The sequence below is a fragment of the Prionailurus viverrinus genome, chromosome B3 (assembly GCF_022837055.1).
Source record: "Prionailurus viverrinus isolate Anna chromosome B3, UM_Priviv_1.0, whole genome shotgun sequence".
NCBI lineage: Eukaryota > Metazoa > Chordata > Mammalia > Carnivora > Felidae > Prionailurus > Prionailurus viverrinus.
The window spans coordinates 116265971-116284194 of NC_062566.1; the positions used below are offsets into that span (position 1 = coordinate 116265971).

The 18224-nt window shown below is 47.2% G+C and overlaps 1 protein-coding gene across 2 annotated transcripts in view; it reads left to right on the forward strand.

The window, feature by feature from the left end:
* FLVCR2 (FLVCR heme transporter 2) overlaps window positions 1–18224 on the forward strand; it is a 54932-nt gene that overhangs the window by 35844 nt on the left and 864 nt on the right. The window contains exons 4-10 of one of the 2 annotated variants that reach the window (XR_007153250.1): window positions 8248–8315; window positions 9488–9591; window positions 12937–13047; window positions 14159–14264; window positions 14415–14526; window positions 15107–15162; window positions 15415–15531. Coding sequence is in view for 1 of the 2 variants with exons in the window: in XM_047863921.1 (XP_047719877.1) it covers window positions 8248–8315; window positions 9488–9591; window positions 12937–13047; window positions 14159–14264; window positions 14415–14526; window positions 15107–15162 (557 nt within the window). In the remaining variant the exon portion in view is untranslated. The remainder of the gene's footprint in view (window positions 1–8247; window positions 8316–9487; window positions 9592–12936; window positions 13048–14158; window positions 14265–14414; window positions 14527–15106; window positions 15163–15414; window positions 15532–18224) is intronic. The other variant, XM_047863921.1, reaches the window with a different exon arrangement.

Sequence of the window (18224 nt, forward strand, 5' to 3'; positions counted from 1 at the left end):
AACTTCTGGACACTCATCTATTGGGTTAAATGATCACACAGGAAATAGATAGGGAGGCACTTCTGGAATGGTGGAGTGAGGACCTTGGATAATCTGTTCTATCATAAAGCAAAGAGTACAACCGGCAAACATTGTCAAAATCAAATTTTCAGAACTCTGAAACAAAGGCTTGCAACAGCCCAAGGGACATCTATTTAAGAAAAAATGGCTGAATAATGGTAAGAACAGTGAGCTTTGTGTTTTAAGTTGCCTTATTCCAATCCGCCTCTCCCAGTCTCTGTGGTAGCCTTGACAACCAGCAGCCTCGCAGCCATGGTAGTTGTGAGAACTTAGAACCAGCAGCCTCACAACCACCGGATGGGGCAAAAACAATTTTGGAGCTCTCCCAAAAGCCCCATCCCTAGGTGATTATTTGATATCTGACAGTTCCTTAGAAGAACCCCATTCAGAGGACTTGCCTTTATTTAACCTGACTCAGAGCTTGCTCTGTGGGAAAAGCGCTATTTCCAGGGCATTTGTTGAAAACAATCCCTGTTTAACATCATAGCTGCCTAAGGGAATAATACCAGTTGGGGGTAAACAGGAGGCTGGCCAAAAATCTTGCAAGGAAAATCTAGAGACTGAGACGTCCAGAGGGGCTTTGGAAACCTCTGACATATTGTTAGGAATCTAGAAGTCCACATGCACCTGCCCAGGGAAGATCTGAGAAAGCCCTAAACTCTCACCTCTGGCCCACCTTGAGGCTCTACGCGAGGAGGAAGTGAAGGCTAAGGCAGAGTTGTCACGTGCCTGCTGGAGCCTGGAAGGAGAGGCCCAGCCCCCACACAGAGGATGTCCTGGGCAAAGGTGGAGACTAATTAGTTTAAGGCATTTAAAGAAATCTGTGTCTAAACATTAGCTCACCACTAAATTGATGGAACAGAAACTTCAGTGGCTGCACGTGACAAAGAATACAAACTTTACAAAATTAGTCCAGGAAAATCACTAAACAAACAGCAGCAACAGATCCTGGCGAGGGAGGAGAATCTCATTTCCAGAGTTGATATGGTATTTAAAAAGTCCAGCTTCACCTAAAGATTGTGAGACATACGAGTATGGCCCATACACAAAGGGGAAAAGGAAAAAAACAGTTAAAAGAAACTGTTCCTGAGGAAGCCCAGATGTTGAACATAATAAAGATTATAAATCAGCAATATAAATACACTCAAAGAACTAAAGGAAACCATGCCTAAAGAATGAAAGAAAAATAGAGGATAGTGTCTTACTAAGTAAAAATATAAATAAAGACAGGGGCAAAAAGGAACCACATAGAAATTCTGGAATTGAGAATACACTAACTAAAATGAAATATTCACTGGAGAGCTCAAAATTAGATTTGAGCTGGCAGCAGAAAAAAAAAATCAGTGAACTTGAAGATAGATCAAATGAAATTATCCTGTTTGAGGAACAGAAGGAAGGAAGAATAAGGAAAAATGAGCAGAGACCCTGAGACCTGTGGGAAACCATCAAGCAAACCAACATATGCTTATTGGGAGTCCCAGGAGGCTAGGAGAGAAACGGTGGGAGTAAATTGTCATGGAAATTGAGATCATGCTAGCCCAAAAAACCCAATTCATTTCTGAGTCTTTGGGAGCATTTGATTCCATGGTGTATCCATAGAATTTATTAACTTTTTGAATCAAAGGCCTAGGGTTATTCCAGTGAGAGGGAGTGAAACTAATCTGGATGTTTGCATATATGCCCATTCATTATAGTCAGAAACCGCAAGCCTTTTTTCCATGTAGATAATTGGACTTGGCAGCAAGGCTCTTGGCCAACAAGGAAATGATTCTTAGGCTTAATCACAGATTTGGAAAAGATTTTATTGAGCTATTATTGTGTGTCAAGGCACCATGTTAAGTGCTTTACATGGATTATCACATTTTATCTTCAAAACAAACCCATGACATAGGTTCTTAAGTCCATTGCATTTTTATACATGAGGAAACTGAGGTTCTATTTAGTTCTTTGCCCACAAATGGACAGCTAGCAAGCAACAGAGCTTGGGGTTTTGTGTGGTTTTTTTTAATGTTTATTTTAGAGAGAGAGAGAGAGAGAGAGAGAGCACATGAGCAGGGGAGGGTCAGAGAGAGAGGGGGACAGAGAATCTGCAGTGGGCTGTGTTGACAGCAGGAAGCCCAATTTAGGACTCAAACTCATGAAGCGTGAGATCAGGACCCGAGCCAAAGTTGGATGCTCAACCGACTGAGCCACGAGGCGCCCTGCAACAGAACTGGGATTTAAATTTCTGTCTGTCTGACACCAAAGCCCATTTTTGTAACCACCATGCCATTTTGCCTCCCCATGCAGAAAGGAGCATCTTAGAAACAGAGCCAGAGTTCTTTTAGTCCCACTTGCCTGAGTGGTCTTTGGGTCTAACTAGGGGAGTATGTCCTTCCTCAGATTCAGTTCTCCAGACCAGTTGCCAGGGGGTTGTCTTCTTCTAAGTTGCAGATCTAGAGTTCTGGGGTTTTTGAGGCAGGACCAACTTACATTGACCAGCCATCTTTGGGATTTGGAAGTGACGGGGTGTTGGCCTTAGTGTATCTGTCTGAGGTTTATAGGTCATGTAAAGGCAGTGTTGGGCACTGAAGCCACCCAAGAATCTCTGTCCTCTTCCAAATTAAATCAGTGCTCCAAATTATGAACAAAACAAAACAAAACCCTCTATAAATTCAACTAGATGCTTTGAAGCCCTCCAGAATTCCCCCCACCCTTCTTGAAGTTTCAGGTTGGGCTTTGAAGAAGAAGATGGTTCATACTTTTTATACTGTACATTTGATGTTCTGTTCTCTGAATTATATGCACTTAAGAGCATGCAGCTAGAATCGAGCAGATGATAGCATTTCATGGGCACATTTGCTGGACGTGGGTGGACATATCTTAGAGTAAGAGCCTCAGGTGCTGGAATGGTGAGTTTAGAGTTGGCACATAAGGAATGAGGAGTCTGAGTTTTGATGTCAGCTCTGCCAATTACTGAGAGTACCTCCTTCACCCATCCTGTGCCCATCCTTTGTCTCTCTAGTTATCCTCCTCTTGGAAAATAGGAATCAAATTTGCTTCCCATAGGAGTGGAAATGAAAGCTTTTAAAGCAATTGCAAATAGACGCTGCATGAATCCATACTGCTGTTGTGTTGGTAAGTTTGCTGATGTCCTACATACTTTCATTGGTCTGAACTGGATTTCACCAAGTAGGGAGTAGCTCCTGTGTAGATGGCGGGATGTCCAGTATTGTCTTCATAGTGGCTTTCCAAGTGCCTCTCCAAGTTGCTGAGTCAGCTGCCCAGAGCAGACCCAGTGAAGGCTTTGGAGGAATTCCAGGGGCTTTTTCCTGTAGGCCTCTGGTTAGACCCTTAGAGGGAGGTTTGAGAGATAAAATAAAGGCTATCCGGCTAAATTTGAATTTCAGATAAACGGCACATTCTTTTCAGCATAAACATAAACAGGTCTCATTCAGTATTTGGGACATATTTATGCTAAAAAAATTGTTATCTGAAATTCAAATGTATTTGGATGTATTGTGTTTTTTTAAATGTTAATTTGTTTTGAGAGAGAAAGAGTGCAAGCAGGGGAGGGGCAGAGAGAGGGAATCCCAAGCTGGCTCCAGTGCAGAGCCCGACTGTGGGCTTGATCCCAGGAACCACAAGATATGACCTGAGCTGAAATCAAGAGGCAGACAGATGCTCAACCAATTGAACCACCCAGGCACCCTTGTTTTTGTTTTGTTTTTTTTTTTTTTTTTAACATTTATTTATTTTTTGGGGGGACAGAGAGAGACAGAGCATGAACGGGGGAGGGGCAGAGAGAGGGGGACACAGAATCGGAAACAGGTTCCAGGCTCTGAGCCATCAGCCCAGAGCCCGACGCGGGGCGCGAACCCACGGACCGCGAGATCGTGACCTGGCTGAAGTCGGACGCTTAACCGACTGCGCCACCCAGGCGCCCCTGTTTTTGTTTTTTCTAAATCTGGCAGCCCAACTTAGAGGGGAGGGGAGCAGAGATGGGGTCGTGTTTGATGTTGCTGAAATATCACAGGAATAAGAGACCGTGTCCTCCTCTAGTAAAGGGGAGAAATCCCTTCTCCAAGGTTGGCAATGCAGGAAGACACAGGGCTGGAACCAGATTCTCCACAGATCTGCCACAGTCTGGGGTCAGGGTGGGTCTTCAGATGTGTATCAACAGAGGGTGTGGTGGGAGTGAAGAAAAGAACCTTTCTTTGGCTACCTTCTCCTAGGGTCCCTATGCCTTGCTTTCACATGGCCTCCCCTGCTGTCTTATCATCATCAATGGCGTAACAACTGCCATGCTGAAAAAAGTTGTTGAAAAGGCTCCTCTTCTAGAGAATGTCCTCAAAGGGACTACTTTTCCATGTTATCTCCCAGCCTTGCCTTCAGCCATGCTTCTGAATAATCTTTCAGTGTTGGGCACCCAAACTCAGAGCTTCAAAGACACCTTCCCTTGGGGCTCTCAAGGGCTTTACCACTGTCCCCACCTCCATAGGTGCTTTATGGCCCCCACTAAGATCCTGCTTAAGAGTGGGAATAATAGCCTTCTCATGATTCCCTGGAGCTTTGGTGAGGTCAGGCTGGCCCTTTAAAATGAGGGTTTACTACAAGTTAAGGAAGGACAGAAGGGGAATGAACACACAGTATCCAGAACCTAGAGATAGGATCTGGGATCAGTGTTTCCCAAGCTTGCCTGATGATAGAATCCCCTGGGGTGTTTGTTTGAGTGTGTGCCTAGATTTCCTTGCCTTTCTTCTGGACATTCAGACTCCCGAAAGTCTGGGTGAGGGCCTGGGAATTGCTCTTAAAAAGCATTCCAGGTGATTCTCGTTTGCAGCAGGGTTGAGGACCTCTAAAGTAGGTGTGTTATGGGTCATTCTCATGGTCACGAAGCCCCTTCCCATCCCAGCTGCCACCATGTTAACCCCAGCACCTGGGAGCATGGGCCTGGTCTTTGATCTTCTGTATTCCCAAGGCCATTTATTCCTGAACTCTAGTGAGTCTAAGAAATGCCCAGGTTTGTTTGTTTGTTTGTTTTTGTTTTTGTTGTTGTTATTTTAAAATTGCAGATTCCTAGCTCCATTCCAGGAGGATCAGATTTAGTAGATTCAGGGTGGAGTCTAAGAATGTGCATTTTTAAACTCTAAAGCCTTCTAATGCCAGTGGTCTCTGGACCACAGTTTGAAAAACAGTTTGACAAAGAAGAGAAAGTGATGACACATCCTTTCCTCCTTCCTAAATCCCACCTCCTCAGTGACAGGGACTTCTCCCAGGTGACCGATACCAGCCATGACCAGGCCTTTCAGGGAAGAGAGTGTGGCCCTGATCTGACAGACTTACCTTGCTGTGGATAATCAGACCTGAATATCACTCAGGAACCTTTATTCGTACAAAGGAAATTCACACTGAGGGCAGAGCATGCGTTTCATTCCTGCCCTTCAATGTGGACGTCGAACCCCTTGGTTTGAACAGTGGAGTTCAATTCCTGCCCTTCAATGTGGACGTCAAACCCCTTGGTTTGAACTTGTGCTGTTTAACTGTGTCTGGCAACCTCTGACAATATGGGGAGGGACACCTAGATTAAAGATTGATTCAGAAACTGTGCAAAAACTCCTAATTCCTCTAGCGTTGGACTGTAGAAACGGTTGGAAAGAATGGCAGCAGCCTTCCAGGGTGAACTCCTGCTCCTCTCCCCTTGACCCCTTCCTAGCTTTAGCCCTGATTCAGTCTCCAGCCTGGGGGAGAGTGGGGGATGGCTATTGGTAGATCTCACTAGTCTGGCTGAGCCACTGGGTCTGAAACTTGAGCATTATCAGAATTACCTGGGGGGTTTGTTCAAATACAGATTTCCCAGCACCACTCACAGAGTTTCTACAGCAGTGGGTCTGGGGTGGGGCCAGGAATTTGCATTTCTAACAAGCTTCCAGGTGGTGCTGATAGACCACGGACTACACTCTGGGACATATTCCTCTAAACCATTGAGCCCCAGAGAGAGAAACCCCTCAGCTTTAATAGCGTGGGTCAGCCTACTTGGGACTGTATGTCTCTGCCTTTCTCAGGGTCACAAAAGTGATGGTGTTTGGGGTTGGAGGTTGGCTCCCAGTCCTCTTGGATCATTTCCCTCTGTTTCCTATAGATTCTACTGGCCTTGTTCATCCCAGTTGGACCCCATACTGAGAGCAGATGACCACTGAAGCTGAGCGTGGCTAGGAGTGTCCCCTTGCCCGTTACTGTATTAGACTGGGACCAGGGGCTGAGAGAAGTGTGACGGGCAGGAAGGGGGCATTTTCATCCTTCTCCCTGCCCACACCCCACCCCACCCTTCCTTCCAGGAATGTGTCTCCTTGATTCAGGAATGGAATCTCCGAGTGGCTGGATGTGTGTGGCATAAAGGTTAGGCAGGTATGCTTGGGTTTAGAAGTTGCTAAGAGCCCCAAAGTTCTCGTAATCAAGCATCTTGGCAGTTGTAGTGACATTTGGTGACACTTCTGGGTTCTCTAGCTCACTGTGGCTCTGTACCGCTCAGGAGGTGGCACTGAGCCGAACCTTGCAGTGTTCCTCAGGTGACCTGCAGGGACCCGCTGGGACATGAAGTTGTCAGTAACCAGAGCTGGGGAAATCTTTGACAACCAGTTTTGTGAGGATGGAAAGTAGAATGATTAAGACTGGTGACCCTGGAGCCACAGAGTCTGGTTCACATCCAGCCCCGCCTCTCCTCTTACTACCTGTGTGAGTGTGGGAATGGCAGACAAACTCCCTTTCTCATTTTGCATGCGAATTTGACCTTCACTTAACTTTGTGTCTCCTTCCTCTGGGAACCTGATAAAGGGAGTCAGTCAACTACATTTAGGCAACATCGCGTATGATAAAAATGACCTCCTGTGATAAAAATGACCATCTGGCACTCCCGAAACCATTATTACACTATATATTAACTTGGATTTAAATAAAAATTTTAAAAATGACTATCTGGAGTGGGGGACCTTTTCATATTTGATCGGAGGCCTCCTTTGTGCCACTCTGAGCATGGTGACTCTTGCCACTGGCCTGTCCTCTGTGGGGCCCTAGAAGGTATGATTACGGACGGCTCCATGGTCTGGTGTTCTATAGACTGGTTCCATTGAAGAGGAACCTCCTGAGGCTGCCCCCTCCCCATGAGCCGTGTCCTGTTACTTCCACTCTTCTAAGTGTATCTTATGTTAAGTGTGAGAGTCTTGTGAGCCTCAGAAGTAGTTACAATTAAAAAGATTCCTGGTGGGTATTATAAAGTGATTTCCGTATTTGTTTTGAAACTGTGTGCATTTTTCTCATCTATAAAATGGGGATGAGAACATTACCTACCTTGGCATGAGGATTGTAAGGTATTGAGAATGGTGTGCTCCTGCCATTCTCCTCCTCACTGTCTCCTCACCATCCTTCTCCTCCTCCCATCACCATCCTCACCGTCCTCCTCACTGTCATCGTCACCGTCGTCATCACTGCCATTGTTGTTATTATGAAGGGAGGGCAGGAGGCCCTTTCTCCTTTGGGTCAGTTCCAGTCGCTTCTTAGCTACTAACTCATCGTATAGATTTGGACAAACGGCCTCATGCTTCGAGGACACAGATTCTTACATTATATTCCAGGTGCTTCATTTATTTGTTGGGTGAATCGATGAATTAGGAGAGTCAGCTAAGTGCTCTGTAGGGTCCTTTCTGGTTTCAAACATAAGATTTTGTGTGACGTTGAATCCAAGAAGAAAGTTGAAGGAGGAATGGGGAAAGAGAAAGCACCTGCGGAAAGAGTGGCGTCAGGGATCAAAGGTCTGGAGCAATCTGGAGACGGGACAGGTCATCAAGAGAGATGAAGATGTCCAGTGGTTCTGATGATCCCACAGGTCAATAGGTCAGTGCTTAAGAGGAATGTATTCTGCTCTGGCTTGGGAGTAATGCTTTCTAGAGCCTGTGTCTCCAGGCCAGGGTTAAAAGGATCCGAGGGCAGTGGCGTGTGGCTAAGAAATGGTCTAAATGGTTACTTTTGGTTGCTTTGGAGTATTTCTTTGACAGAAACTGCAGAGTAGCCCTATACTTTCTGAGGATACCAGTCACAAAGGCAACAGGGATAAGAATTTCTGACCTCCTTAACTGCTGGAGGGAGAAGTTAGCCCCGGCCCTGGCATGGCGGAAGGCTGTCCCTAATGTTGTTTCTCCCTCCCTCTTTCAGGTCTGAATGCTGGTGCTTTTTATGCCTTGTCAACTCTGCTGAATCGCATGGTGATCTTGCACTACCCGGTAAGGGAGTTCCCTCAGTATGCTGGATCTGTAGAGAGTGAGATTTCTGTCCGGCTCAGCAGGAGCTGGGGCAGTGGTTAACCTTAGTTTCCCCCAGTTCCAGGCAGCATGGTACGGTGGTATGCTTATGGGATTTGGAGAGAGACAGCCCTGGGTCTCATCCCTAGCTGTGGTGGCACTAAATTGTGTGACAAGCTGGTTAGCCTCTCTGAGCTCTCGTTCTCCTCTCTACAAAAGAAACATAATCGCTTATTGAAAGAGTATTTGTAGGATTAGAAAGTAAATAATACCGTGTGTGTGTGTGTGTGTGTGTGTGTGTGTGTATTCATATATACATTCATATCTATTATATGTATGTAAAGCACATGGCACGGTGCCTGGCAATATAGTAGGTAAACATACATACATATAGATCACATATGAAATATTTAATTTGTAAAATTGGGAGTTGCTCATCTGAAAGCATTTCCTAAATGTTGCCAGAACCAGCAAGGGCTGGATCCTGGGAATGGGATACTGAGTGTCCTAGAGTCCAGCCCTCTTTTGAAAGGACAAAGGTCTCACACTTGCAGACGGGGGAGGCCACTGTGGCTAAAGTGTTCCTGTTTTGGGGTCTGACAGGTCTGAATTCAGATCCTAGCTCTGCACTTAATAAATGTCTCATGACCTTGGACTAAGTAGGTGAATCTCACTGTGCCTTGGTTTTTTTTCATCTGTAAAGTGGGGAATATTGATTCCTAACCTTATGGTGGGAATTTTCAGAAGTAAATGAGATTATATAACTGCTATCTTCCTATTCCTTTTGGCACTGAGAGCTCAAAAAAACTAAGTACGGAATATTTGAATATATATGTATTTTAGTTTCCCCATCTGTGAAATGGGAATAATGATAAATAAGATAAAAGGATTAAATGGTTAAAAATCTGCTGCAAAGTAGGGGTAAGGACAGTTTGGTTCACCTCAGCATCCAGGATCATGCACACACATGCAGGGTTATATTCGTTTGGAAGGAGCAACTATTCTGGGATTCTCTCCCCACCGGCAGCTTCTTAAAGGCCATCTCACCCTGCTGAGAAAGTTGCTTGCCCTTGCCCCTTCACCTCATGGTGACTGTGCTCTGTCTGATGTCTCATCCCATTGCTGGGTGATTGTTGGGGCTGTGGTTTTCCCAGGGGGAAGAAGTGAATGCTGGAAGAATCGGCCTGACCATCGTCATTGCAGGAATGCTTGGGGCTGTGATCTCAGGCATCTGGCTGGATAGGTCCAAAACCTACAAGTAAGTGACCTCCTCTTGGACTGAGAATTGGGGGCCCGTGTTTCGAAATGACATATTCATCAGCCACATGGCTCCAAAGGTTTGGGTGCAGCAACCGGGGCGGCTCAGTGGTCAAGTGGTTCACATTTATCTTCTCTGAGCCTCAGTTTCCTCATTTATAAAATGAGGGAAACAGCCCCCATTCCATGGGGATCTTGGCAAGGTTAGAGATGGACATGAGGCCTCGCACGGTACTTTTCCCTATCCCTCCGTGTGGTTTGCAAAAGGGGCAGATGAGGGAGAAATGAAAAGGAACGTGGAAAGATGCCAGCAGCTAGAAAGTTTATGGAAGCCCCAAAGAGCGATGATGAGGAGGTGGTGCCACTGCCCGTTCCCTTGGCTCCCTGGCGGATCCCAGGGGGTAAAGCAGGGCATCTGAGCTTGCTCTGATTTACATTGTATCGTCTTGCGATTGCTTATACCTCCTTGGTAAATTCTGTGATGTGCTTGGGCCTGAATGCCCAGTGTGTTTCCAGGAGCCCAGAACAGTGTTTCTAAGATTTTAGTGTATGCCAGGCTAATCCAGGACACTTATTAAAAATAGATTCCTGGGCCCCGCCCTCGTGGGTGCTAATTCAGTAGGGGAATCTGCATTTGTAAAAAGCAGCCCACCCTGGTGCCTCAATGCCACAGCCCGGCTTGGAGAAAAGGCTGTGGAGAACAGGAGACCCAACATCCTTCCCTTCTTGGTGCTTCTGTCCAGTGCTCTGCACCCATTGGGTGCTGGTCGGCTGCTTAGCTGCCAGGGTTGTCCTGCACTGGGGCAGGGCAGCTGCTGTGTTGAGGCCTCCAAAGTCCCCAGTGCCTGGAGGCGACAGACGGTGGCAGACCTGTTCTCTGCCACACAAACCCGCTTCTGTGAGGCTCTGGTCAGACCAGGTCTCACTCTGGCTGCCCCACACAAAGGCCAGTTGAGGCCATCCTTGGGGATGTGGCCGCCTGGCTGGACACGACGTGGAGCCTGGCTTGGCTTAATGACTGCTGGTGGAGCTTGGCCGCCACCTCGTCTCTGCCATCTGTCAATTGCTTGCTTCGACCAGACATGAGAGCAGTGAGGTCTGGCCCTCCCGCGAACCGGCGAACAGCAGTGTCCCTTTATTCAGGGCTTGCTCTGTGGCAGGAGAGGGGAGGGAGTGGAGCGTCAGCTGGGCTGGAATGTGGGCAGCCAGATGATTGAGAAGAACTAGAAAATACAGTGGAAGGGCTGGGGGAACACTTCAGGGCGCACATGCCACCCTTGCCTAGGGTCGCTGATGTCTGACTCCTGCAGTCAGTGGGACACATTCTCCCCCTGCGCTCTGACCCGGGCAGAGAAGGGATGAGAGCTCCGTGACCTGCTCCTTTTGGTGCCAGTTCTCTTCTCCCTGAGGCGCCCGGATTTGTCCCATTTGGTTTGGAGGCTGGAAATCGGGTGGTCAGATCCCTTTATTTCAGGCTGGGACTACATACAGGTTTTCTAAAGGGGTCAGTGCTTTAAAACGAAGCTATGGTTAAGCAAATATGGCAGAAGGGGAGCTAAAGTGGTATCCATGAAGTTGCCTTCTGTGGGGTGGGGAGTGGGGGGGACTAGATGAGGGTGCAGGGTGGAGGACGAGGCAGCTCCTCTGTCCTCAGCGGCTGCTTTTTTTTTTTTTTTTAACGTTTATTTAGTTTTGAGACCGAGAGAGACAGAGCATGAATGGGGGAGGGGCAGAGAGAGAGGGAGACACAGAATTGGAAACAGGCTCCAGGCTCTGAGCCGTCAGCCCAGAGCTCAATGCGGGGCTCGAACTCACGGACCGTGAGATGGTGACCTGAGCAGAAGTCGGACGCTTAACCGACTGAGCCACCCAGGCGCCCCGCTTTTTTTTTTTTTTTAATGTTTATTTATTTCTGAGAGACGGAGACAGAGTGTGAGTGGGGGAGGGGCAGAGAGAAAGGGAGCCAGAATCTGGAGCAGCCTCCAGGCTCTGAGCAAGCTGTCAGCACAGAACCTGATGTGGGGCTTGAACCCACAAATTGCGAGATCATGACCTGAGCCAAAGTCAGACGCTTAACCAACTGAGCCACCCAGGCGCCCCCTCGGTGGGTGCTTTGAAGCCCCAAGTAGGAGGGGTGTCCTTTGCACCCTTTGGCCTTGAGGTTTTCCCAAGAGGTAACCCTGTGGTGTATTCGAGTGTATTTGCGTAATAGTTTCTTTCAGTAGAGAGGGCATAGGTTTCAAATCCAAGTGCTGGGTCCAAATGCCAGCTCTGCATTTACTCAGGGGGTGACTTCGAATAAGTAACTTAACTGGTCGGAGCGTCAGTGTCCTTATTTGTAAAATTAGGGATAGTCCTACATTTCCTGCAGGGCTTCTGTAAGGCTTGAGTGAAATAATAAATGCAGGTGAAGTGCTGAGCAGAATTCCTGACACCCAATAAATGCAGCATTAGTTTGGTATGACTGTAGCATACATCTGCTGGCATCCCCACCGTGTTTCTGGCTTCAGGGGAGACGAGTGAAGGCTGTAAGCTTTCATTGTCTTGAGTCCTCATTTTCGTGGCAGGAGGCAGAGGGATGTGCAGAAGCAGGACAGGGAGAGGAACGCAGGGCCAGCTGCAGGAGTCAGGGCTGCTAGAGTCGTGAGTGGGCATCATGGGAGAAAAAGTGTGGGAGGGACACAAGCAGGGTGAGCCCTAAAGAAGCAGCGGCAGGTTGCCAATGGTCCTTCTGGGGGGCTGACAAAGGGAAATGGGGAGTGGGCAGAGCTTTCTCCCTCTGACTTTGGAGACAAGCACTTAGTTCAGACAAGCGAGTGGCAACAGGAAGAACTTTGAGATGACAGACAGACTCTAAACGGCAGATCGCTGCCCAGCATTGTGATGGGGTCTTGGGGAAAAGCGGATAAGCGGAGTTGGGTAGCTTCTGGGGATAGTCCTGCACGCCACTGCTGCCTGACCACCGCTGATGTTTGTTCCGTAGTTTTGGTGAAGGATGAGGAAAGGAAAGGGTTGTGTCCTTCTTGCTTGTGGGGCAGCTTGATCTTGTTGCGCGGGTTCTGCAGGCAGAGAACACACATGCAGCAAGGTGGCTTCATACTCTTCTGGTCTTACCCTTTGTAGCAGTGGCCATGGTGTAATTAAGTGACTATTTGTGTGATCACCGGTTCAGTGTCCGTCAACCTCATGGACAGAAAGTTCTGCGAGAGCAGATGTCCCAGCACACAGCAGAGGGCTTGACACACAGCAGGTCCCCAGTTGATACTTTACAATGAGTAAATGAATGAATGAATGATCCTGTTAAGGTCAGAAGTGTATGACTCCATTTCTTTGCCTCTGCTTGTAGGGAGACAACCCTGGTGGTCTACATCATGACTGTGGTTGGCATGGTGGTGTACACATTGACCTTGAACCTGGGACACCTGTGGGTCGTGTTCATCACTGCTGGCACAATGGGGTAAGTTTCACCTCTAAACTGTTTAACTGGGAAGCAGCATCGCATGGCTCCTAGAGCTGCTGACATCCTGGAAGCAACACTGATCTCTTTGCTGACTTCTCATTGACCTCTGGAGATGTGGAAATCTTGCCCAGAGGCCTTGTTTATGTGTAGTGCTGCAAAAGGCTGTCTAATGGGGCTTCCATGCTATTGGGATGGAGTTTGTCCTTCACAGACCTCACAGAGGCTAGGAAATGTGGAGTCATAGAAAGTACACAGGGCTAGGGATCAGAAAGCCCGGGTCCTTGTCTCAATTCTGCCGCTGACTGATGACAGGTACATCACTGAACTGCTCTGAGCCTCAGTTTCTGCATCTTTAAAAGAAGATGAGAGTGGTCTGTCTTGTAGAGTTGTTGCAAGGAGCGAGAGAGAAATATATGTGAAAGCAGCATGAAGTGTGGTGCAGGTGTAAGAAATTAGAATTGGAATTTTCCGGACCTGTTATATGAGGAAGCCTAGGAAACAGCACACCTTCCACAGGGATCTCTGCTTAGCCTCACATCCCAGATATTTTCCTGTGTGTGTGTGTGTGTGTGTGTGTGTGTGTGTGAGAGAGAGAGAGAGAGAGAGAGAGAGAGATGGTGACAGAGACAGACACCCAGTCTTTCTCAGCAGGCGACTCTCCAGAGGGATAAAGGAGGATTCTGAGCTCCTCCTTCTAGGTCTCAAGAGCCATGGAGATGCTGTTCAGTGTCCAGGGACTTCCCACTCCCAGCACAGGGCTTATGGACCTTTGACACAGAATTTCTCAGCTGAGGGCTGAACACTGAAGGCATCCCCATCCCTTCTGTAAACATTGATCTTGTCTTTAACTGATGGCTGGAACTAGAGGAAGCAGGGGACTCCAGGAGCCTCAGGAGCATGAAGCCTACATATGAACTTCTTCCTGACCTACAGGGGTATCTCTTTCCTTGGTATGACCACCTGGGGGATGGCCTGATTATTCAAAGGCCTGAAAAGTCTTGATGGCAAGAAATGAAACAGGAAAAGGAGTTCTAAGGGAGGAGGTGGGCTTCTTATCCTCCTTGTCCTTGAAGTTCTCCATCACCTTGTTTCTGTGATCGGCCTTCAGCTTCTTCATGACCGGCTACCTCCCCCTGGGATTTGAGTTTGCTGTGGAACTGACATACCCAGAATCAGAAGGCATGTCGTCTGGGCTCCTTAACGTGTCTGCCCAGGTAGGGCTCTTATTTGGTGGTGGCCCTAAAGCAGTGGCTCTTTGTTCCCTACCTGACTTGGCTGGCACAGGCATTGCATCATGGCAGCTCAGTTCTTCTGTGGGCTAGTTGGCTGGGCCCTTGTTTCCAGTCTTCTTGGTGCCTTTCCAGGTATTCGGGATCATCTTCACCATCTCCCAGGGTCAAATTATTGACAACTATGGAACCATGCCCGGGAACATCTTTCTGTGTGTGTTCCTCACCCTTGGAGCAGTCCTCACTGGTGAGTTGGGGCCTCAGAACAGGATGATGCTCAGGCTGCTCATGGGCTTAGGCTGTTGGCAATTTGAGACCTCAGTGTTTTGACTGATCATACAGATTGGGGGATACACATACAGAGGGGCAGAAGGGAAGGCTTGTTAGGAAATGTGTTTGAGAGGCCTGTTTTTAGTGGAATGAGCCTGGGTTTTGGTACCAAAAGACCCTTGTTTGCATCCCAGACTATGACACTGACCTCCATAGCTGTTTGACTGTGGGCAAGTGGACAAACTTCTGGAAGGCTCACTTTCCTAATCTATAAAATGGGGGTTGTTGTGAAGATTAGAGCAATGTGTGCAAACTCCCTGGCAAATATTAGTGATCTATAAATGAAGGCCAATTTCATCATTGGCTTCTGCCTGTCAGGGACATCAGTGATCCCCAGGCTTTATCAAGTTGGCAGGTGGAACCCCCATTTCCCTGGAATATCTGAAGTAGGTGACCCTTAGGAAAATGAGGGCTCCCTTTCTTGGGTGAACTTGACCATTGGTCTCCTTAATAACTCGTGTCTCTGTTGTTGTTCTTTTTCAATCCCTTGACCTCAGCATTCATTAGGGCAGATCTCCGGAGGCAGAAAGCAAACAAAGAAACTCCTGAGAATGTGAGTATGTGGGAGCTTGCTTTGCTGAGAGCTGGGTCCCAAGCTTTGTTTGAGGATGTGGCAGCATGGGTGGGCCCGGGGGCTCCCGGAGTGGGCTGGTTCTCTGGATGCTGTGAGATCAGCTCAGCTCGCATAAACATGGTGCCCAAGAGTTTCCTTGGTGGGTGTTTCAGCACGGTTTTTGTGCTGTTCTTTCCCGGACTCTTCTTCTGCTTCCTTCCCTTCTTCTGGCCTCCCTGCTGTGGTCCCCAGAGCACGTCACTGTTGTCACAGTCTGCTGAGCAGCGCCCACTCCTTGGATCCTGAGACAAGTCCTGAGACCCTGGCTCCACTGCTTTCAGCCTTGGGGTCAGTGGCTGGAGAGGAAAGGTGGGAGCCTACCTCGACCACAGTGGTGGTGGACTCAAATCAGTGGCTCTCCTGGCAGGTTACAGCCCCTTAGGCAGTGCCATGGGGATGAAGGGACCTGCACCAGTGGACTTCCAGTAAGGCTCTAACAGGAGAAGTCAGGAAGCAAGAGCTGATGGTGATTATAGGGGGAGGAGTGAGTATGATCTAGAACAGAAGAGGGTTTCCCAACTGCTTTAATCAGCTGGGAACTATTTTAACCAAAATGTTAGGTATCAGATCTGAGCCAGGATGAAAGCGATTTCAAATCTGAGGAGTAAAAGTGGGATATTACTTAAAAAACAAATAAACACCCAAAACCTATTACAGAAGTAATACATGTTCTTAGTAGAAAAACTAAAAAATACAGAAACGTATACAAAATTTAAAAATCATCCTGTATCATCACCTAGAGATGAAATGCTGGTTGTTTTACAATTACTTAAATGTTTATATCTACATAGAATATGTATGTGTATATATTTTACATTTATATATGGATATGTGAATATTTTTAAAAGAAAAATGGAATCTTCTATCGCTTTTTTTTACTTGTTGTGAACACTTTATCAGGTCATTATTCTTTTACAATACACTTTTTTTTGTCTTCAAGTTTCTTTTTCTTTAATGTTTATTTTTGAAAGAGAGTGCGTGCCCAAGCAGGGAAGGGGCAGAGAGAGAGGGAGACAGAGAATCCCAAGCAGGGCCCATGTTGTCAGCGCAGAGCCCGACACAGGGCTCAGACTCACTAACTGTGAGGTCATGACCTGAGCCAAAACCAAGAGTCAGACGCTCGATCGACTGAGCCAGCCAGGCGCCCCTATAACATGCTTTAAATGACTGCACAGTGTTTAAATGAGCGCACATGGGTAAACCATGATTTCACAGTTTTCCTGTCTGTAGACATTAAGGTTGTTTCCAATCATTGTTATAAACAATATCGTGAGTAACGTCCCGGAGGCTGAATCTTTGCGCGTGTTCTTAAGCACAGTGTTTCCTTGAGAAATGGATCCATGGTCACGCACGTTTTAAAGACCTTGATACGTGTTGCCAAACTGGTGGCTAGAAAGGTACTATCAAAACTATCAATTTGTATTGCTATAGCAGTGTATGAGTACCAATGTTGAGGATATATCGTTTTGGAAAACTTTGCCAATTTTCCAAGGCAAAAAATGGTATCTGAAAGAGGTATAGTTAGCGTTGTAAGGATATGTGTTGGCAGATAGATGATAACCTTTAGTTTTCTATTATTTGTCTTCTGATACCACGCTGTAGAGTTGGCAGGCTGCAGCAGGGAGCAATAAATTCAGCGGGGAGGCAGGGAAAGACTCGGAGCAGAAATGCCATTCTCCAGACTGGCGTGAGGGCTGTGGCATTGCCACGGCAGAGATGGGCTTTCACCTGTGCCCATGTAAAGGAAACGATGGTTTGGAACATTTTGGTGAATATATAGTGAGCCTGGGTAATAAAAAAGGAGAGCCGGTAACAAAACGGGAGAGATTTCTTGGGAGAAGTTTTTAATTTGGAATGTGACATATTGTGTCAAGTGATAAGAGATTTTGTTTACTCTGTAATCTGTGTTTATGTTGGCAGACATGGGCAAACACGAGGAAAGAAAAGGTCACCTGTTAATCCTAGCACCCGGAGATAACCTAGTAACATTATAGTCCGTTGTTAAAGTTGTTTTCTTTGGGTTTGCTTGTGCATATTGGTTTCCCAAATTGATTGTTTACTTAATGTTAGCTTGTCAACTTTCCCCCAGTTACATCCTACAACTCTCTATTTCCCTTTCCTCTTGTTTAATACTTAGGTTGTTCCACTATTTCATTATTCTTGCAGCGGCATCTTGGTGCACATAGACCAGGTTTGTTAATCAAGGTTGGAGTTGTTGGCTTACTAACCTTCTGGATGGGGTATTGGAAATAGCACTGACTAGGAAGAGGAGACAAATCTGGGGATCGTGCTCAACTGTCTGTGTCCCTGGATAACTCACCATGCATCTTTGGACCTCACTTGCACCTGAGGAGGCTTATTGGTATGGGAAGGTCAGAGTCATGGTGGGTTGACACCCAGGGAAGCCAGGGCTGTTACAGAGCATCCCTCCACTGGAGCCCAACACTAAAACCCCACGGCAGTCAGTGTAAGTAAGACCCGGCCACCGCCACATGAATTCATCATCAGAGCCAGGTAAAAAGACAGGGCGCCCGGCAGATGTGGCCAGAGCTGCTCTTTCTAATCTATGAGATGTACAGTTTTGGAAAAAAGAGACAGAACTGGCTTGGGGCTAATGACTAACCTCGATGATGAAAATCTTGGTTTGGGTTTCCATTTTTCTTCCAGTTGGTAGTTCTCAGCCAAGAGACGGTGGCTGTACTTCTGTCCCCACTAAGCTGGGTTTCTGGTTGTGATTTCAAAGTGCCAGCTTTGGAGAGGGCAGGCATGTGTGGGCACACACGTGTGTGTCCGCGAGAGGAGAGAGGCTGCCTGGTTGACTTAAGCAGGCTGCTGGTTGCCTGAACGAAGGCTACTCATGGCTGAGGTTGACCTGGGGCCAAAAAATTAGCAAGTGAGAATGGGGAGGTTGGGTTTCTACAGCTGTTGATGTACGTTAGCCTCAAGACAGTCCCTGGGGGAGAAGCACCATTTGTCCAGTTGGCACTGGACTCTAGCTGGGC